Here is a 22,819-nt window from a genome sequence, read left to right as displayed (position 1 = left end):
ACCTGGGGTTTCTTGACCTTGGCACTATTGGCATTTGGGGAGGGAAAATTTTTTGTTTTGGAAAATTGTCTCATCCATTATATAATGTTTAGCTTCGTCCCTGCCCTCTACCCACTAGATATCAATAGCATCTTCTCCGCCAACTCGGTTGTGACAACAAAAATGTCCGCAGACATTGCCAAGTGAGTGAACTGGGGGAACAACATTACCTCCGGTTGAGAACCACTTATTTAACCATATGTATTTTAAGCTTTTAAATATAGTATATACCTATGAGTAGGCTCATTGAAATTTTCTATCTATATGAAAAAGTAGACCTATATCATCTAGAATACATTTATGAGCTCCTAATTTTAGCTACTTGTTTTTGATTAATGTTTTCAGTAATAGCAGTATTGCTTGAAAGTAAAAAACTTTAACAGCATTATTTGCATTCATATAAGAGTGTAATTGCTTGTCTGTCACCAGTCTGATGGAAAGGCATCGTGGGAGCTTTGACCACAGTTGTTTTATTGTAGATGAATTCCATTATCTCCATGTCACTTTCTTAAAAAGTTTGGTCATTGAGGCAGCTGTAATACCTTGTGTTATAAATGGAAACTAGAAGTTACTCTCTTGGCTTGTTTATGTAGTTTTATTGATATGTTTTGACATTTTAGAAGGATATATGAAACCAGCTTTCCTACCAGACAGTCATCTTTTTGTGTAAATAAAATCGTCCTTTTGTAATGGCGCTATAACCTATAATAGTTAATAGTTGCACTTGCCCTTTTAAGGAGGTGGCATTCATTTGGGAAGGGCACAAATACAAAATCAATAAAAGTCCTTATTTCTTGATAAGTTTTGAATCTTAGTTATTCTTTTTTTGTACAGTTTTTCTCATCATAAATCTCTTTTTGTAGAAAAGTTTAAGACGATATGACATAGGTGGAGATGTTCTTTATTGGTGACATTACAGTTTCAAATAAATGTATATGCATGATAACATATATATTTCTTGACTCTATATTAATTGTTGGTAAAAAGTTGATACAACTCCTGTTGTAGTGCAGAGTTCTATTTCTTAAAAATTTGTTAGTTGTATTTTTTGAGACCTCAAATTATGTGTTTTGATTGACTTACAGTATAATTTCAATTATGGTGATTATAATTCTCGAGAAAATGTTCTAGAGGAGGAAAGTCTTTATACCTTCAGACCAATAGCTGATGATTGATTTGCTTTTTATTAACACTTGGTTTTTTCCTGTGGAAGTTCAAGCTGCTCTTTTTTTTAGACAATGAGAATTTTGTTTTGTTTTTGAGGATGTTAGTGTTCCCTATTTTATCTAGCTTTAAAACATTGGATATTTATTAAAAGGAATTTGCCCCTGGTCAGATGTAGTCGATGACAAGAGATCAACGCACCCATTCATCTTATTAAAAATCCTAGAGGTTCAGCTGAGGTCTTTCTCATTGGTGAGTCTAGCTGAGATGAAGGGATCTCCATAGAGTAAGATTATAAATTGTCTAGGAGCACTCCACTGGTGATATTTGTCACTGGCTTAACTTGGATTTTGTAAACATAACATCTCACCTTTCTTGTATATCTACTATTGTTTTGTGGGAAAAGGAAAAAAAATAAAAACCGGAACAAGACAAAACTGTATTTTAACAAAGAACTGATAACCAGAAATAAAATTTTGAGTTCTAGATTCATAAAAGCTGTAGAAAATATAATGATCTTTCTGTTAACCGCTGAATTCATATGACACATTTTTTTTTTTTAAGTAAAATTCGGGTCTTCATTTAGACTGTCACATTGTACATAAAATATACTGATGTGTGAAAGATGTGGTTAGTGTTAAAGCAGGATGAAAAATTGGTTATAAATGCCAGTTTTTTCTTGTACAGAAAATTTAAATTATCAGATGAAAAGTATGATATTCTTGTTGGTTATATAATTCTAAGTTAGGTGATGGGATTTTCTCTGTGTACATTGACTCTGTGGTGTTAGTAACAAACTGTTAAATAGTTTTTGAGACAGAAATCTGTAATTACCTTAGTCTGTTGTCCCAAAAGCGACTTTTTCACTTTCGGTTCAAAACTCAGTAAAAATGACCATGATAAGAAATTTATTTTCAGATGTTTTAGAATCCTACAGGATGATCTAAAGGACTTGTCTTTAATTAAAAGTGTTATCCACTTAGTGAAAGTCCATGTTATTTGAGAATTGATTCTTTTTAAAGAAAAGCTTCAGATTTTCTTGTATGAGTAAATGTCACTCTGTTCATACCTTCACTTAACTGCAAGTCAGGACTTGTACTGTGCCTCTGGGTTGTCATAGAAACGCAGTTAACTGTCATCTCAACTCAGACTATTGATGGTTTTATTTGTAGGCTTGCAAGATTATTAAAATTTAACAAAAATTATTGATTTGATTTTTATTAACACTGAGTTGTTTTCTGTGGAAGTTCAAATTGCATGAAAGTCTTTTTTTTTCTGTTTAATTTTTTTTTTTTTACAGTGAAACTCTATATTAAATCTACCTGATTTTTAAAATGTTTTTTATTTAAAATGTGATATAAAGTCTGCAGCAGTAGAATAACCTCTGCGAATTGTATTTTTGAATCACTTTCCATTTTCTTTGTTTACAGCAGGCAGAAAACACCTTAAAAAATTCACCTTTAGCCTGCTTTTAACTTAACATAAAAGATACCTGTCAGAAAAGCGTGAAATGCTACATCAAGTGCCTAATATTGGAGTTTTCATTTTATTTATGGTTTTTGAAGCCTAGCACGAATGCTTCAGTGAGCTGTGCTGTGAAAGTATTTATTTTTGTATACTTATGTGAGAGAAATTATTTAGTTTCCACTTATGAATAAGACAGGCAAACCTTATTTACAGTAACGTTATCTAATGGTCCGTGGTTGAGTGCTTTTATGCAAAATTGTCCAGAGGCTAGAATTAACTTTTCACATTGGATGCACATTTGATGTCCAGACTTGAACAACATGTGGCATCTTATTATAAAGACTAACATTCAGGATTCAATTTGTATTTAACACATTTACTTCAGAATGCACACATCATGCCTTGGCTACATTTAGTGTTAACTTTGTAATGATTTCTCTTTCTCGCTTGTATTAGATATATAAGTAGAAGTGTTTATTAGTTGCTTTTTGTAATTTTCCTATTTCTAGATTTTTTTTAAGACTGGGTTAATTAGCTATTTGATATTTTAACAACAGATCCTATTTGGACATGCAACAACTCATTGGGTTGAGGTGATTATTGTTAGTTCGTTTTTAAAGAAAGGTAGGGCTTTTAAGGAACCATGCACATACTACTTCCTTCTGTGGCTTTTAGTTCTTGGAGTTATTCTTAAAAAGTTAGTAGGTAGACCATCTCTGGTTTTACCACCCTTTTACTAAATAAACAACTAGTAGTTTGTGTATACTTGGAGAAGAAAATTTAAGACAGTTCATCAGTAGACATGGAATATTGATTTTTTTATTAAACTAGGTTTATTGCTCTTAAAATTTTATTACTCCTCTTGTAGCTAGTCTGCATGATGCCCCCAGGTGATTCTCACCTCTTATTATTCCTGCCTTCGTGTCCTCCCCTCCCATTGAATCATGGCTGGTCTGTATGATCAACATACAGGAATACTGTGGCAGCGACAGCATGTGACCTCTGAAGCTAGGTCGTATATAACCTTAGGGCTTCCACTGTGCATTCTCTTGCACCACTCACTGTGGGGGAAGTCTCCTTTGCCATATCCTAAGGACATTGATGCAGCCCTTTGGAGAAGTCCAGAAGAACAGCGACTGAAGCCTCTTGTCAACACCCAGTGCCAACTTGCCACCCATTTGAGTGAGCCATCTGGGAAATCATTACTCTAACCCCAGTCAGGTCTTCAGATGCCCAGCTCACACCTTGCCTTCAACCCCAGAAGAGATCTTGAATCTCAGGCACCCAGTGAAGCCACTTGTATATTGTTTACCCATCGGAACTCCATTAAATAGCACAGATTTACTGTTGTTTTAGGGCTTCCCAAGTGGTTCAGTGGTAAAGAACCTGCCAGTGCAGGAGACAGAGGTTTGATCCCTGGGTCAGGAAGATCCCCTGGAGAAGGAAATGGTAACCCACTCTAGTATTCTTGCCTAGGAAAGCCCACAGACAGAGGAACCTGGCAGACCTATAGTCTATGGGGTCACAAAAGAGTCAGACCATGACTTAGTGACTAAACAGCAGTATTGTTGTATTAAGTCAGTAAATGTTGGAATAATATCCATCTATCTGTAACTAATGTACCTGCTAAATAAAGACATCTGACACGTTTCCTGTTGATCACAGTTGTAGTTTTTTGTAGGCATAAAAATCTTGGAGGTGTCTATTGTGATTTGTAGTATAATTTTCCTAGGAGTTTGGGGTAGTATATTAAATGAGGCATTGATGTTAGAGCATTCATAACTGAATTTGAATTTTAGCTTTGCTTTCTATCCACTGTGTATCTTAATGACATTACCTAAAATTTCTGATCATCAGTTTTTACTGAAATATCTGTAAAATGGGATAATGATATTTAACTCACCATAATCTTTTTTTTTTTTTAAGTCAGGATGAAATGGGATATCTAGTGTTAAGTCTATAGCATAATGGTTGACATATCTCATTCTTTCAGTTTATCTAGAAATGAGCGCCTTTCCATGTGAAGTAGGTCTTTGCCCCAAGGATAAAGATTTCTGTAGGCATCTGAGTTCATAGTCTGTGTGTGATTGTTGATCAGTATTATAATCTTTAAGACCAGTACTTAACAGTCTACAAGTCATTTTTCTTTTATGTAATTTTCTTTTTACTGTGATGTGCCTAGATGTGATTTTCTTCATACTTATGTTGCTTCAGTTTGCAAAGTTTCTTGATCTTATGGGTTGATGTCTTATGAGTTTTGGAAAATTCTCAGTTGTTACCTCTGTAAGTAGTCTTCCTATCCCTCCTCCTTCCCATTTTTCTATTTTCCTTATCCTTGTGGGACTATATTGAAAAATGTTAGACCCTTTTCACTGTGTCCGACAAATCGCACATAATTTTTCTGTATTTTCCGTCCATTTTCCTTCCCTGAGCTTCCCTTTGGATATCTTTTGACCTGTTTTCCATTTTACTAATCCTGTCTTCTGCTTTGCTAATCTTCTGTTGAACTATAATATTGAGTTCTTAATTTCAGTTATATTTTTCAGTTCTAAAACTATCTTTTGATTTTTTTTTTTTTACAGATTGAAGTTTTGTGTTGAAATCTTTCTATGTATTTCATTCATCTTTTTAAAAAAACATACTTTATAATAATTAACATAATTACATTAAGGTCCTTTTCTGCTAAATCCAGTATCTAGGTCATCCAGGGGTCTGTGTTTTTGTTTTGTTTAACACAGTTTTTTTCTCCTTGATGTTTAGTCATTTGGTCCTGTCTTGTGGCACACCTGGTAGTTTTTTTTTAATTGAATTCTTAGTACTGTAGGTGAAGAATTGTAGAAGCCCAGTAGTATTCTTTCTCTAAGGAGCCACCCTTTCCCTTACTGGACAGATAGGTTGGGGTTGTGTACCTTACTCCAGGCAGGGAGTAAACTGAGGCAAAGCTATAGACAGAAGTTTTGGGAAGCTCTTTGTGTTTGTGTCCTGGGGACCAGGAGTCCCAGATGAGAGGCTTTGGTGTTCACCAGGACCTCATCTAATTTTCTTCCTAACATGTCAAGGCAGTGAGTTTGCATTTTTGAGGCAAGCGTTTTTGTCTCCTGCTTTATGTAGTTTTGGAAATTAGCAGTTTTCTTTTGGGGAAAAGTGGCTGTGTAACAAACTCCCTTCTTTGCCTCTCTCTTCCACCCATCAAGCCTCTAGTCCCCATAAGTACCAGAAAGTGAAAGTGTTAGTCACTCGATCTTATCAGACTCTTTACAACCCCATGGACTGCAGCCCGCCAGGCTCTTCTATCCATGGAATTCTGAAGGCAAGAATACTGGAGTGGGATCTTCCTGACCCAGGGCTTGAACCTAGGTCTCCTGCATTGCAGGCAGATTCTTTACTATCTGAGCCACCAAGAAAGCCCAGAAGGTTTGCTGTTTTCCACACTTCCAAGCGTGGCCATCTATCCAGGCAGAGTCTCAGCCTCCTGTTGATAAATGTCTCCAGGAAGAAAATGACTATAGAATGCCAGCTGGCCTCTCTGCAGTTTCTCCACCACCTTGGAATCACACTTCTAGTTCAGACTCCCTCGGTAGCGCTTTAATTGATGCCTTAGACTGATATTGCTCTATATTTCATTAAACATTCCTAGGTATTCTGGGTGGGACCGTTGATGTACCTCAAACTACCCAAATGTTAGCTGGAAGGTGAGGACCACACAATTATTTTTGAAGGAAATGATGAGTAAACTGTTTTTGTGGACTACTCTTTTGGCCAGTTTTATTCTACCACAGTTATCACTATATGCATATTTCCTTCTCATTGTATATTGATGCAGTAAAATAAATATTTTTCTGAATCATTGTCATAATTTTTATAAGTAATCTTGATTTATTAATTCCTGGCCTTTATAGACAATCTAGATTCCGAACTTTGTAACTCTGAAGATTAAGCATGTCTTATGATGCTATATCAACAGTAAAATTGAACATCTAAAGTTAGTAATAACATGTATAGAAGATTAAGAACATTTTAATGTATAAGTAGGTTTATTCAGATGAGAGTCAACAGTGCATATTGTAACATAAACTAAGTAATAATATCCACTCATGGTTTCTCAGTTACTTAAAATTAATATTAAAATATTTTTATCTGAAGAGTAAGTATATACTTGGCTTTATATAAAATTTCTGATTTTCTTTCATTTTAATTTTTATAATTTTTCTAAGTAAAATGGGATATTCTCAAATCTGACAAAAATGCTTGCAATCTTGAAATACAGAATTATAGTCTTTTGGAAGTTTATTGTATTCCTGTCTCATTGCTGTGTTTTATGTCCATGAGGGCACATTGACAAGTATTTTGTCTATGCACCTTTTATTGGCTTTTGTCCGAATAGTGGGACAGACAGTTTTGTATTTTTTTGATATGCTGAAGTTGATTACTGTCAACAGAAGGTACATGTAGTCCTCTTTCCAGCTTTCAGATTTATTCTGCCATTGAAGTTGTAGCAGTTGATAGGCCAGTTGGAAAAATGAAACATGAGAATCTTAACCCTTAGCACTGTAGTTGTGGTTGTTGACAGTCATTGAGGGAACCACCTCTGGTTCCACCTTACAGAGTGTGTTTTGAGTCTTTGACTCTTTCAAATATGTCCTTGAGGGCTGCCATCTCTGTTTTCCGTGCAGGAAGAAGAGAGTGAAGAGGAGCCCAAACTGAAGTACGAAAGGCTCTCCAATGGGGTAACTGAAATCCTTCAGAAGGATGCTGCTAGCTGCATGACGGTCCATGACAAGGTACGGTGGCCTGTAGAGGATGCTTCTGTAACTCGTTTCTGTTGTATGTTTGCTGATACTTTGAGGTCTGGTGCTTTGGGTGGTGGTTTTTCACAGTAATTGTGTCTCCCTGCCACTCTTCCTCTCTTCTTTCTCACCAGTGAAAAACTGAAACAACAACCAGAGATATTATATCGATGTATTTGTACACACACACCATCCATGTATCAAATAGTGTATCACCACACTGTAACAAATAGTTGATACACCATAGTGTATCAAATAGAAGAGGATGATGGTTGTGAAAGATCTGTAGCAAGTGATTCTCAGAAACTCTGGTACTTAATTCCTCAGATCTTACATGGTAGAGCAGGAAAATGTTGAGATGAGAAATATTCTGGAGCTCATTGCTTTTGTAAGAGTAGAAGAGATTACATTGGAGGCCTTAGGAATCAATAGAAAGGCCCCAGATGATTTTTTATGTATTATATGAATGAATAAATATATTCCACATCTCAGTCTTCATTATAGAAAAGCCCCCCACCAACTTTTTAAGTCCAGACTAAGTACTATACAGGACCCTTATCCCATTATAGACCAGAACAATCCAGGACATAATTGGAATATTAGAAGCAAGACATTCTCATCATTGCTCCCTTTTCCCCATGAGCTGTACGAGTGAGCCTTGGTACCTCCACTGAAGGCGGGCACCGGGCTCTGATCCACCTCCTGGTTTATCCCCTTCTTTCTAGCAGTATTGCCTCATCTATCTCCTTGCCTCTACCCAGTTCCCCTTTATTACAGATTTCATTCTCTTGTAAATAGATTCCTGCTTTCAGCATGCCAACAGGACCTGTGTTTTCTGTCTCGTTTTTCCAGAACCCTCTCCTTCAGCCCTTTTCATTTCTCTACCCTTAAGGCCACATTCTGGAGGCTTTATGTCTGTCCCTGGAACTTGAAGATATTTTGGGCAGCATTCTTAATCTTTTTATCCTTCAAGCTTTTGTGTTCATCTTCCCACTAACCCTGTTTTGTGACTTGATGGAGCCCTGATCTCTAATCCATTCTTCTTCTTTTCTGTCTCTGTCAAGTGGTCAGCCATTCTAACTTAAGTTTACCAGTAGATTCAATTCTCTAATGGCCCTGCTCTCAAGGACGCACCCCCACCACCCGCCTCAGCCCCACCGCCCCAGCTAAGCTCTCAGCTTAAAGTCAGTGCTTTAAGAACAAGGTCACCTGCCATGTGCTGGTACACCTTGCGTGCGAGGTGTACATGCCACTTAACGGGCTGGTATTTATTTGTCCATCTTCAGCTCCTTCATCCCCAATCCGCCTTTTCGGCCACCATCCCTTCACTCAGACGATGATGTCATTTCTATTTCTTTAAGAGAATGGAAGCTATCCAGCATGATCAGCCTCAGTTTCTGGCTGTTTGCCCAGCTCATCCTTCCCCTCCCGCTTATGGTCCTTTTTGGCCACATCTGTCATTCACTTCATTTCATCCCTTCTCTCCTAGTGATCCATGCTGAATCATGGAACAGACAACTCTAGCCCCATGTAACCACTGATCTACTTTCTGATTCTGTAAATGAGCCCATTTTTGATATTTCATGCTTTTGTTGTACAGTCACTGAGTCATGTATGACTTTTTGTGACCCCATGGACTGTAGCAAGCCAGGCTCCTCTGTCCTTTACTGTCTCCCAGAGTTTGCTCAAATTCAGGTCCATTGAGTCAGTGATGCTCTCTAACCATCTCATCCTCTGCCACCCCCTTTTCCTTTTGTCTTCAGTCTTTCCCAGCATCAGGATCTTTTTCCCAATGAGTGTGCTCTTCACATCAGATGGCCAAAGTATTGGTGCTTCAGATTCAGCATCCCAGTTCTTCCAGTGAAGGACTTTCAGTAAAGAGTATTCACTATACAGTGAAGAATATTCAGGGTTGATTTCCTTTAGTATTGACTGGTTTGATCTCCTTGTTGTTCAAAAGACTCTGAAGAGTCTTCTTCAGCACCACAGTTCAAAAGCATCAATTCTTGGGAGCTGGTAGCTCAGTCAATAAAGAATCCACCTCGAGAAGATCCTGTGGAGAAGGAAATGGCAACCTACTCCAGTATTCTTGCCTGGAAAATTCCATGGACAGAGGAGCCTGGTGGGCTACAGTCCATTGATTTGCAAGGGTTGGACACGAATTAGTGATTAGGCCACGTCCTTCTTTATGGTCCAGCTCTCATATCCATACATGACTACTGGCAAAACCGTAACTTTGATTATACAGACCTTTTTCATCAAAGTGATGTCTTTGCTTTTTAATATGCTGTCTAGGTTTGTCATAACTTCCCTTCAAAAGAACAAGTGTCTTTTAATTTCATGGCTGCAGTCACCATCTGCAGTTACTTTGGGGCCTAGGAAAGTAAAATACGTCACCGCTTCCACTTTTTCCCCTTCTGTTTGCCATGAAGTGATGGGATTGGATGCTGTGATCTTAGATTTTTGAATGTTGAGTTTTAAGCCTGCTTTTCAATCTGGTCTTTTCACCCTCATCAAGAGGCTCCTTAGTTCCTCTTCACTTTCTGTCATTAGAGTGGTATCATATGCATATCTGAGGTTACTGATATTTCTCCCAGCAATCTTGATTGCAGCTTGTGATTCTTCAGCCCGGCATTTTGCATGGTGTACCTTGCATATGAGTTAAATAAGCAGGGTGACAATATAGAACCTTGACATACTCCTTTCTGAGTTTGAACCAGTCCATTGTTCCATGTCCATTCTAACTGTTGCTTCTTGATCCACATACAGGTTTCTCAGGCAGGTGTGATGGTCTGGTATTCCCATCTCTTGAAGAATTTTCCACAATTTGTTGTGATCCACACAAAGGCTGGGGGGCTCATCTTCCATTGCCATATCTTTTTGCTTTTTCATGCTGTTCATGGGGTTCTTGCAGCAAGAATACTGGGGTGGGTTGTGATTTCCTCTTCCAGTGGAGCACGCTCTGTCAGAACTCTTCCCTATGACCCATCCATCTTCTGTGGCCCTGCATAGTGTGGTTCATAGCTTCATTAAGTTACTCAAGTCCCTTCACCATGATAAGGCTGTGATTGATGAACTGGGGATCAGTTCAGCTGAGTTCAGTCGCTCTGTCGTGTCTGATTCTTTGCGACCTCATGGACTGCAGCACACCAGGCTTCCCTGTCCATCAGAGCTCCCAGAGCTTGGTCAAACTCACCTTCATCGAGTCAGTGACACTATCCAACCATCTCATCCTCTGTCGTCCCCTTCTCCTGCCTTCAGTCTTGCTCAGCATCAGGGTCTTTTCCAATGAGTCAGCTCTTCACGTCAGGGGGCCAAAGTATTGGAGCTTCAGCTTCAACATCAGTCCTTCCAGTGAATATTCAGGACTGATTGCCTTTAGGATTGACTGGTTGGATATCCTTTCAGTCCAAGGGACCCACAAGATTCTTCTCCAACACCACAGTTCAAAAGCATCAATTCTTTGGCGCTCAGCTTTCTTTATGGTCGAACTCTCACATCCGTACATGACTACTGGAAAAGCCATAGCTTTGACTAGATGGACCTTTGTCAGCAAAGTAATGTCTCTGCTTTTTAATACACTGTTGAGGTTTGTCATAGCTTTTCTTCCAGGAAGCCAGCGCCTTTTAATTTAATGGCTACAGTTACCATCTGCAGTGATTTTGGAGCCTAAGAAAATAAAGTCTGTCACTGTTTCCATTGTTTCCCCATCTATTTGCCATGGACTGATGAGACAATATGCCATGATCTTCATATTTTGAATGCTGAGTTTCAAGACAGCTTTTTCACTCTCCTCTTTCACTTTCATCAAGAGACCCTTTAGTTCCTCTTCACTTTCTGCTATTAGGGTGGTATCATCTGCATATCTTAGCTTATTGATATTTCTCCCTGCAATCTTGATTTCATCTTGTGCTTCATCCAGCCCAGCATTTCTCATGATGTACTCTGCGTATAAGTTAAATAAACAGGGTGACAGTATATAGGCTTGACATACTCCTTTTCCTATTTGGAACCAGTCCGTCATTCCAAGTCTGGATTCTAACTGTTGTTTCTTAGTTCAGTTCAGTTGCTCAGTCATGTCCGACTCTTTTCGACCCCGTGGATTGCAGGACTCCAGGCCTCCGTGTCCGTCACCAATTCCCAGAGTTTACTCAAATTCATGTCCATTGAGTCAGTGATGCCATCCAACCATCTCATCCTCTGTCATCCCCTTCTACTCCTGCCTTCAATCTTTCCCAGCATCAGGGTCTTTTCCAATGAATCAGTTCTTTGCATCAGGTGGCCAAAGTATTGGAGTTTCAGCTTCAACATCAGTCCTTCCAATGAACATTCAGGACTGATCTCCTTTAGGATGGACTGGTTGGATCTCCTTGCAGTCCAAGGGACTCTCAAAGGTCTTTTCCAACACCACAGTTTAAAAGAATCAATTCTTCAGCACTCAGCTTTCTTTATAGTCCAGCTCTCCCATGGCTGGACTGGAAAAACCATAGCTTTGACTAGACAGACCTTTGTTGGCAAATAACGTCTTTGCTTTTTAATATGCTGTCTAGGTTGGTTGTATCTTTCCTTCTAAGAAACAAGTGTCTTTTAATTTCATGGCTGCAGTCACCATCTGCAGTGATTTTGGAGCCCCCCAAAATAAAGTCTGTCACTGTTTCCACTCCCAAGATTTGGTCCATTGGTCACTTGTTTTCTAAATATTTACTTTTCTTGGTTTAATTTCATGATATCTGTGTCCACTTCCCCCCTGACCCTCCCTAGATTAGTGTGCTTGTTTATTTAATGGCCGCTTACACAGCTGTACCTTCGGTTCTATTTTTGCATGTAACTCACCATGTCCATAGTGAACTCATTTTTTTTTTTTTCCTCTTCCTTCCCTTGCGTTTGTTCTTTTAGTTTCTCTGCCCCATTTGGTGGCAGCACCTAAGGCAAAGCTGACTCTCCATTTCCACCCAGTCATTCCCTAAGTCCTGTTGGTTTTCTCACCATCCCTGCCCTTGCTGAGGTCTTCCACTTCTCCTCCCTATACTCGTGTACCTCTTATTCATTATTATTATTATTTTATTTGCTTTTAACTCTTTTGCCACCTAGTTGCCAGAATGCTCTGTGGAAAATATCAGTTCTGCAACTCAGGTCTGGTTTTCCTCATCTGCTAAGGTCTGAGCTCCTTCATGTGGTATTGATGGCCCTCTGAGATCTTGCCTCCTTGTGTAATTGGCCTGAAGTCTGAACACTTTCCTGCCACAAGTGTCATGCTCTGGCAGCAACCACAGGCTCTTCGTACAACATCTCTTCTGCCTGAATTCTAGTCCGAAGTCACCTGCTTGAATCCACGCCCGTCCTGAGCCAAGGAGCTTTTAGTTCAGGCATTCGTCATTTCTCCTCTGAACTAATGAAAGTGCCGTGAATCAATCTGTTTTCCTTCAGATTTGATTTCATCCTAATCCATTTATAACATTTTCTACTGAAATAATCTTCCAGGAATTCAGATGTGATTGTCTATTCCTCCATCCTGGAATTCTGTATTGGCTTCCTCATGTCTTCATGATTTGGACATCCCCGCCTACCCCCCCCCCCAACTTTGCTACCTTTCATCCTTCTATAATTATTCAGAAGCCTTCTATTAACCAACCTTGTCAGTCTCAGTACCTGCCTCCTCCCCTGGATGCTTCTACCATATAAAACTACTTGTAATTTTTTGACTTGGTCTTGCTTTTTCTGTGACCACATGCCTTTGTGCAAATTGTATCCTTGCTGCCGCAAATGGTCTTTACCACAGGCCTTCCCTCTCTGCCTTGGTGTCTGCTGTCTAGCTTCTCCTTCAGAGTTGACCCTTGAACAACATGGGTTTAGACTGGTTCAGGTCCACTTATACACAGATATTTTTTTCCACATAGTAAATACTGAAGTACTACACAGTCCCTGGTTGGTTGAGTCTGAGGTTGTGGAACCCTTGATCTGAAGGAACCCTGGATATCCAGGACCGACTGTAAGTTATATGCGGATTCTCAACTGCAGGAAGGGTTGGTGCCCCGACACCTGCTCCCGTCTACCACTGTCTAAAGACCAACTATCTACTGTTGAAAAAAATCTGTGTATAAGTGGATCCTCCCTGTTCAAACCATATTGTTCAAGAGTCAGTTGTACTTGCATTTTAAGGATGCTCTTTAATTTTAATTAATCAATTTTTTATGTCTGTTATTGAACCTTCATCATTTTAAGTCATACTTGCTTATTGTCTAAGCATATTGTAGGTGTTTTGTGTATGTGTGCTGAATAAACCACAAAATGGATGAAAAGGAAAACAAAGTTCCTCTCCAGAGATCATGTTTCATTGACACCGTACTTAATCCAACTTGCCAAGGAGCCTGACAGTGGGAACTGTAATCAGACTAAGTTTGAGAATATGCACCCTATTTTTTTTTTAATATGGACCATTCTTTAAAGTGTTTATGGAATTTGTTACAGTACTGCTTCTGTTTTATGTTTCGGTTTTTTGACCCCAAGGCATGTGCGATCTTAACTCCCTGACCAGGTGTCAAACCCACACCTCCAGCATTGAAAGGTTCAGTCTTAACTACTGGACCGCTAGGGAAGTCCTGAGTACATGCACTCTTGATCTGAGGCCCATGTCTCTACTTACCAGGTTTCTGATCCAGTTGAGGGTAATTCCTATTCTAGCTCTGCTGTTCATTGACTGTCTCTGGGGAAGTCACATCGACTCTCAGAACTTATTTCCTCATGTGTAATTGTAGGGACTCCCTGCTCTAGTACTCTGAATACCGAGAAACACTAAGCGAAACATAAATATTATTATACAGCTGACCACACTTGAAACGTGCTGCTGCTTGTTTGTTTTGTAGTGTCCGAAAGACTGCTTATTTCTTCTATTTGTTTACTTAACAAAAAGTCTAATTATTCAAAGTGAAAGCAGTTATGTTAGTGGATGCTTCAGAAGGATCGGATGCCCAAATGATAGTTTCTGAGTCAGGTTTCTGTGTTTAAATCTGAAAGGAGCTAATTAAGTTTATTCTTTGTCCATGCTGGATTTTAAGTTCTCTTAGGTTAAAAGGAAAAAACATTTTTCAATAGTTACAAAAGTGCAAAGCTTTTCATGTCTGGAAGGAGGATCATATTTAAAAGATTTATATTGTTTGTGATTTGTGGCCATTTATGCATTTTTTTAACCTGTATTTCAAATAGTCAAAATCACTAGCAAATGAAAGTATGACTCATTAATAGCTTTTAAGGTTTAAATTTTTAGAGAACTATACAATTACCATATCAAATTTGATTGTTTTAAGAGCCCATAGTTATTTCTTTCTAAAAGAAAGCAACAGTAGTTTGTCTAATCCAAAGGATGAGATGTTTTTCTAAGCAAAAAGTAGCTTGTCATAAAAACCGGTCCATTTTTCCCCCAGAGATCTGCTAAAGTAATTATAGTTTTAGGTTGAAACTGTAACATTAAAATAATTCTTTTATATTTCCTATCTTAAACATTAAACGAAAGAAATTAGTGATTTTGAGAAAAAAGACGGGGGAAAGAATTCCTATTTGGATAAAGTACTCTGCATGGAACCTTTAAAATTTTGATAAAATATAATTGGAAGTTCAAGAATAGCCTTCAAAGAGGTATCAGAGAGTGACCCAGTATTAAAATATTTTAAGGATCCAAGCCCCTTAGTTTTTAGCAAACTATCAATAAATACAGTATTTATGAAGATAGTCAAATACCATCGAGCGCTTGGGTGTAGTGTGCTTTAAAACCCATTCTTGGACCACAGATGCCCCAGAATGAAGTATTGTTTGTTCGTAGCTAGTATTACGTGGTGTTTTTCTCTTCAGATATTGCTGGAGTGTCGCTACAGAGAAAAAAATCACACTCCTCTGAGCCCTCTATTTCTGATTAGAATGTTCTTTTGCTTGGGAGGAAACAGCCCTGTTTGGTTTAAATATTCAGGCTGCTCTCCCCACAGAGTTCCCTCTTTCCCCTTCTCTTTGCAGGGCCCCGGCATCCTGTTTTCACCAGGCCTGCTGTCTGCCCTGGATGAGTAATCGGCCTGGCACCTGGTGCATTCAGGCAGGCCTGTGCAGCGGAATCGTCACACCTAGTTATGTCTGCACACCTGATGTTTTATTAACCAGTATTGATTTTTTACCCGGGGGACTTTTTTTTTTTTCTTTCTGAAAAAAGGAAACCTTGCAGGAGTGAAAGGCATTGCAGGGGCTGAATTTCTAATGAACCCCTTCTTTTCCTTTTTGTGACTCTTTAATGTGGCTTCATAGTTTAAGCACCTGATCTGAAATTTCTTTTTCAGCAATTCCATTTCAAGAAATCCTTTTAAATCTTGACTTTCCGTAAGGTTATTTTTTCAAGATGGTGCTGCTTGACTGAAAATGCTCAGTAGTGCCTGTAAATCTGAGCATTTTGTTCTAGGTTGCGATGAGGCAGGTTCACATGCAATGAAATACAGAGAATTTGGAACTCTTTGAGGACCTCTTAGAGAAATAAAAGGCAAGAGAAGCCTCATGTCTTATTTCAGGTAGTTCCTAAAGTTTCTTCTCGTTTCTTTAGGGTTAGTTCAAAGAATTAAGTAGCCCTGGGAGTTATGCTCTAGTGTTTTGTGTCATACTATGAATATGTATCTCAGCAGTTATTTGTGTGACAGAAAAGGATTTTTTTCTTTTTTGCATTCGAAAATGAACATTGACAATATCTTACTTTGAGTGAGGTGTTCTAATGATGATAGTATAAATGCATCAGAGTTTTTGCGTCTCTCAATGTGGCATGGATTTTCCTTTCTACACAAGAATACTTTGTTGTGTGTGCATGTCTGTGTGTGTGTTTGTTGAACTTAAATGATAGCACAGATTTACACATTTGCCGTAAATGAAGGGGAGTTTCTTAATCATTCTCTTCAGACGCTGAGTTAACCATAGGTTGAGCATGCTTTCACAAATACCTTTTAATTTGCTGCCTCAGTCCATCAGGCACTGTGTACAGACTGCATGCGCACCATGCAGTCAGTTGTCAGCAGACGTGGGTCCTCATGAGTCATTCTGACAGCTAGCTTGCACGATCACAATAAAGTAGGCCCTGTTCTGCGGTTTCCCTGAAGCTGGAAACAAGCCTTCTCGAAGGAATGTGTATCTTCCACGGCATTGCAGATCACTTACGCATTAAGTGTCTTGACTTTGCAGATGGTTTAATTGCTAATTGTATGGATGGTCCATTAAGAAAATGACCCCTCTACCCCTCTGTTCTTCTTACAGTTCTTGGCACTGGGCACACATTATGGCAAGGTTTATTTACTTGATGTCCAGGGGAACATCACTCAGAAGTTTGATGTAGTAAGTATCCAGTATAAAATAATGTGTGAACTGAATTTCATGCTAAAATTTGTGCTTTGGAATATTTGTTTTAGCCATTTGTTTTAAGAGCATAAAGAAAGGGTCATTATCAGTTAAATCTGAGTGCTAAGAGTTCTACTCTAAACTTTATAGCCCATGCTAAAAATTTTAAAGGTGAACTAAAAAAGAGAGAGGTCTATTTATAGGTATATACATACACACATTGTGTATTTTCATTGGTATCCTCTATATAAATCCTTTTAAAAATGTATTTTTTATGAATCTGTTTAATTGCAGATCTTTAGGTAATTGTAGCCATCTATTTGGCTTTAAATGGAGCATTTAAAATACCCCTATGTGTGTTCATTTTAAATTGTAACAATGTGGGATATCTAGGTGGATTGCTATTAAAAGAAAAAATATTACTTTTATTGGTGATACATGGTGCTGATTTACATAGCCAGGGGTGGGGTGGGGTGGGGGCGTTGTGGAATCCTTGCGGTGTGAAGCCCCTCATTTGATGACTAATGTCAGTTGTAAGAACATGCACCATCATCTTCTCCAGATGCCAAATGTAATTGAAAATTGATTGATCACCTTGATGATTCAGTTTATCTCTTCTAAATATATAAAGCTAATATTTTATGTGAATGTTTTGAGGGTTGAACTCTTAGGGAATTATATTGATTGAAAGAGAAGAGCCAGGCTTTTTATTTAACTGTGATTTGGAATCACCGAGGATGAAAGCAGTGTTGAATTTGAAGCTTCATTTTCGTGTTTAAGATGGGCCTTGAAAGTATCAAGTATCCAAGGCTGTGAGAATGTGAACCTTTGGGATTAAAAAGGTGATGATTTTAGGGAGCAGATATTTCTTTTGTGGAGAAAGACTCAGCACTTGTTGAAAGATTCATCATGAGGAACTGGTATAGTTTACGAAGGAGACCACAGTTTCTAAAGCTGACACACTGTATATGAAAGGTTTCAGGGTGCTTTGTTTTGCTTTAAGAGAACCACAAATAATGAAGGGATCCTTGGAATTTTTGGAATAGTCCAGGGAGAGAAATTGGAGAAGGCAATGGCACCCCACTCCAGTACTCTTGCCTGGAAAATCCCATGGATGGAGGAGCCTGGAAGACTGCAGTCCATGGGGTCGCTGAGAGTCGGACATGACTGAGCAACTTCACTTTCACTATTCAATTTCATGCATTGGAGAAGGAAATGGCAACCCACTCCAGAGTTCTTGCCTGGAGAATCCCAGGGACAGGGGAGCCTGGTGGGCTGCTGTCTATGGGGTTGCACAGAGTCGGACATAACTGAAGGGACAGCAGTTAGGGAGAGAAATATGCACTTTCAGATTGATGTCCATGCTGTCCAAGGGACTCTCAGGAGTCTTCTCCAGCACCACAGTTCGAAGGCATCAGTTCTTTAGTGCTTTGCCTTCTTCATGGTCCAGCTCTCAAAATCATATGTGACCACTGGGAACACCACAGCCTTTACTATACAGACCTTTGTCAGCAGAGTAATGTCTCTGCTTTTCAACACACTGTCTAGGTTTGTCCTAGCTTTCCTGCCAAGAATCAAACGTCTTCTGATTTCATGGCTACAGTCACCATCTGCAGTGATTTTAAAGCCCAAGAAGAGGAACTCTGTCTCTACTTCCATGATTTCCCCTTCTATTTGCCATGCAGTAATGGGGCCATGTGCCATGATCTTAGGTTTTTTTTAACATTTAGTCTTAAGCCAGCTCTTTAATTCTCCTCCTTCACCTTCATCCAGAGGCTCTTTAGTTTCTCTTCACTTTCTGCCATTAGAGTGGTACCATCTACATATCTGAGGTTGTTGATGTTTCTCCCGCATATTTTGATCCCAGCTTGTAACTCATCCAGCCTGGCATTTCTCATGACATGCTTAGCATATAGGTTAAACAAACTGGGTAACAGCAGATAGCCCTGTGGTACTCCTTTTTCAATCCTAAACCAATCAGTTGTTCCATACAGGGTTCTAACTGTTGCTTCTTGACCCACATACAGGTTTCTCATCCATTAAAACATGAGCTGGTGCTGGGCAGAGCTCTCTTCACTTTGAAGAAAAAGCTTGCTTGGGTGCTGTCTTAAATTTCCAGCTCCAGTTTAATGATTCTGTTAACACTCTGCTTCTAAGTAAGTCTTTTTAATATTGTATAGAAATGACTTGACTCCTAAGGTTCACAAGACAGACACCGCTGGTTTCATGGCCAAAAGAGAAACCAGGAGAGACGCTGTAGGAGTTTATTCATGTTTCCTTCCTTCCTTCCTTTGTGTAGGCTTCTTGTCTGCTCCCTATAAGCCTTCAGCTTTATCTTCTCTGGTGTTAGTTTTATGTCAGGTATATTCTACATCCTTTTCCAGGTAATTCCTGGTTCTCTGTATTCAGTCCTGCCCATATGACATCTTTGAAATTTAAGTTCTTTATAGCTTGCACTTATTTTTTGGTAGGAGAGGAAGATGGTTTGGTGTTCTTGCTGTAGAGAAGTTTTTCATGAGCCCCTGAGTCTGCATGAACCATTACCATATTAGGTATATGACTTTGAGGTGACAAATTTCAGAATGTCATATTTTGAAAGGAGCCTTAATCTTCACCTTCTCATCTAAGATGAGTTTTCTGCTTTGTTATTTTATTTTCCCATTTCTGATGATGTGGTTGCTTGGGGTGGGTGGGGCTCTGTATCAGTGCTGTTGAAAAAGCATTCAATTCTAAAAACACCATTATGGCTTTAATTTGTAGATTTTATTTGCAATGATTGCCATATTCAATCAAGAATGTTTTCTTCATTTGAAATGCAACAAGAGTGAAGCAAGTATTAAAAAAATTAGTGAATTACTTCTGGTGAAAGTAATTTAAACAAATTAAAATTAGATAAAATAATACCTTACACTTGCATAACACTTTTTTTATTTTCTCAAGAACTGTCTCTTTAACCCATTCATTGTATTTATAGTTTTTGATTGAAGTAATGAAGCAGTATTCACAATTCTCATCTATTGATAGGGTTTTGTTTGGGAGAGGATGGGGACATAAAAGAATCTTTATTTTTAAAAGATTTCCCAAATGATTCTGCTATTTGTATTGGAATAGAGTCATTGCATTAGGTGCTGTATAACTTTACTTTAAATGTATATGATATAAAAGAAGAAATAACTAAACAAATCATTCTGCATGTTGAAAGTGATTTGCTTTCCCATTAATATTTCAGGAGAAATACTGATTAGTAGGTTAACTCTACAAAAGCCAAGCAAATGGCTTACTAATGACTTAGCAGTTCCACTCCTAAGTACACATTCAAGAAAACTGAATCCAGTGCCTATGTCCCCCCAGATATATATGTGTAGAAGAATGTTAATAGGTTAATTTGTAATAACTCCAAACTAGAAACAACCCAAATGTTTGTCCATAGTAGAATGGATAAACCAATGATGGTATATTCTCAGTGATTAAAAAGAAGAAACTATTGCAACACGCAGAAACATGAATGAATTTTACTGTCTTACTGTTCAACCAAAGAAGCCAGACACAAATGTGCACATGTTGCATGATTCCATTTATGATGATCAAGAGAAGGCAAAAATCACACTATGGTGATAGAAGTCAGATTATGATTTGACCTGGGAGAGAGCACAGGTAGAATCTTCTGAAGTATTAATAGTTGTCTCTATCTTGGTGGTTTCCCAGGTGTGTACATGTGTAAAAATCACTGAACCACATATCTGAGATTTGTGCACTTTATTCTGTGTGAGTTATATACCTCAGTAACATGCACACGCACTGGAGGTACTCCACACGTGTGTGTCTCTCTGACCTTGAGCGGTGCTCAAATTATCCTTTGCCTGTTGAAGCAAGCTTTTCCTCTGCTTGTTTCTAAATACCAGCACATTTTCCAAGTTGGTAGCTTGTTCAGAGATCTTTATATAAATGAATCACACCACTGAGATTTTTCTTACACTGTATATTCTTCTATCATTACATGAAAAGGTTGATAGAGAGGAGCCTGTGCTACCCACCCATCTGTGACTCTTTGTTGATCAAAAGTGAAAACCACCAGGGTGATGGTTTATTTTGCATGTTGATGTTGAGATTTCAATACATCTGAAAGGATACTCATTAAAATGCTTTAGTCACATGTGTGTTTTTAAAAGATTTTATCCCTAGGTATAACTTTATATTAATTCAGATTGAATTGATAAAGTTCATTTTTACTTAACTCACAGATTAAAAATTAAAATAGGCCTAGCTTATCAGGTAAAGGGCTCAAGTTGCTTACAAAATTGCCTGCTTGAATATGGATCAGATCATATTCTCCTGAGTAAAAGTTGTCTTAATTGCTTACACAGTGTATGACATATGACTTCAAAATCCTTAGAGAATCTCAAATTCCTTTTAAGTTCCCACATGGTGTCCATACCCATATGATGTCATTAATCATAGTAGTTACTTTCTCTTTAATAGCCTTCTTAACTGTATTAATTTGTTGTTGTTGTTGTTCAGTCTCTTGGTCATATCCAATTGTTTTCGACCCCATGGACTGCAGCACGCCACGCTTTCCTGTCCTTCACTATCTACCAGAGTTTGCTCAAACTCATATCCATCGAGTCAGTGATGCCATCCAACCATCTTGTCCTTTTCTCCTGCCTTCAGTCTTTCGCAGCATCAGAGTCTTTTCTGAGTCGACCCTTTGTGTCAGCTGGTCACAGTATTGGAGCTTCAGTTTCAGTATCAGTCCTTCTAATGAATATTCAGGGTTGATTTCCTTTATGATTGACTGGTTTGATCTCCTTGCAGTCCAAGGGACTCTCGAGAGTCTTCTCCAACACCACAGTTCAATTAGGAATACTATGAAACAGCGAGCAAATTATTAAGTAGGAATACTTACTTTGCAGCAATGAGCAAATTATTTTTGGAGCCTTAATTCACGCATTTTAAATCTTTATTCTTCTAAGTGTGCCAGATGGAGAGCAAAGAACTCTACTGACCAAGCAAATCTCTGCTCTTTAGGTGAAGGCTCTTTTCTTTGTTAAAAATAGAAAATGCAGAGGTTTGCCTCTCATGGCGCCATGGTAGGAAACATTAGTTAAGGACCTTTAAAGTGGATGGTTACAAAAAGAAAGGGATCGGAAAGCAAAGTAAAATTGAACAGCCTTACTGGGAAATTTATAAATATAAAGTTTATCTCTTGAAGAAATGGGCTCAGGGTTCTCTTTGAACTCCATGTAGCAGAGTCTATTGGTATTTCTATTCCTGTTTTTTGTTGTTGTTTAAAATTTTTTTTAATAGAGTTGATTTACAATGTTGTTTTTCAGGCGTACAGCAAAGCAACTCAGTTACACACACACTCACATATATATGTATATATATTTCTTTTTTGCATTCTTCCCCATCATAGGATGTTACAAGATATTGAGTATAATTTCCAGAGCTATATAGCTATAGAGTAGGTCTTTTTTTGTTATCTATTATATGTATATACACACGTATATATAGTAGTGTGTATATTTAAATCCCAAACTCCTAATTTATCACTCCTTGCCCCTTTGGTGCCTGTGTTTCTTGTCTGTGTCTGTGAGTCTATTTCTCTTTCTTAAGTAAGTTCATTTGTGTCTTTTTTTTTAGATTCCTACATACAAGTGGTGTATTATTTGTCTTTCTCTGGTTTACATCAATTAGTATGATAATCTATAGGTCTATGTATGTTGCTGCAAATGGCATTATTCTGCTCCTTACTGCTAATATTGGTACTTTCTTTTGATCACATGAAATTAAAAACCTAGATTTCTGTGAAAACTAGCTCACACTGCAGTAACTTAACACCCCCCTAATCGAAAAAGCAAGAGAGTTCCAGAAAAACATTTATTTCTGCTTTAGTGACTATGCCAAAGCCTTTGACTGTGTGAATCACAATAAACTGTGGAAAATTCTGAAAGAGATGGGAATATCAGACCACCTGACCTGCCTCTTGAGAAACCTATATGCAGGTCAGG

The 22,819-nt window shown here is 38.4% G+C and overlaps 1 protein-coding gene across 2 annotated transcripts in view; it reads left to right on the top strand.

Annotated features, from left to right (window-relative positions):
• The window catches only part of VPS41 (VPS41 subunit of HOPS complex), a 191,855-nt gene that overhangs the window by 34,412 nt on the left and 134,624 nt on the right, over nucleotides 1-22,819 (top strand). For both annotated transcript variants that reach the window (XM_086395970.1, XM_086395968.1), the window contains exons 3-4: nucleotides 7,344-7,451; nucleotides 16,731-16,808. In XM_086395970.1, coding sequence (XP_086252096.1) covers nucleotides 7,344-7,451; nucleotides 16,731-16,808 — 186 coding nt within the window. The remainder of the gene's footprint in view (nucleotides 1-7,343; nucleotides 7,452-16,730; nucleotides 16,809-22,819) is intronic.

Source organism: Bos grunniens, chromosome 4 (assembly GCF_055505025.1).
Source record: "Bos grunniens cultivar Pamir isolate PY7600 chromosome 4, Bosgru_T2T1.0, whole genome shotgun sequence".
Classification (NCBI taxonomy): Eukaryota; Metazoa; Chordata; class Mammalia; order Artiodactyla; family Bovidae; genus Bos; species Bos grunniens.
This window is presented reverse-complemented; position numbering and strand designations above follow the sequence as displayed.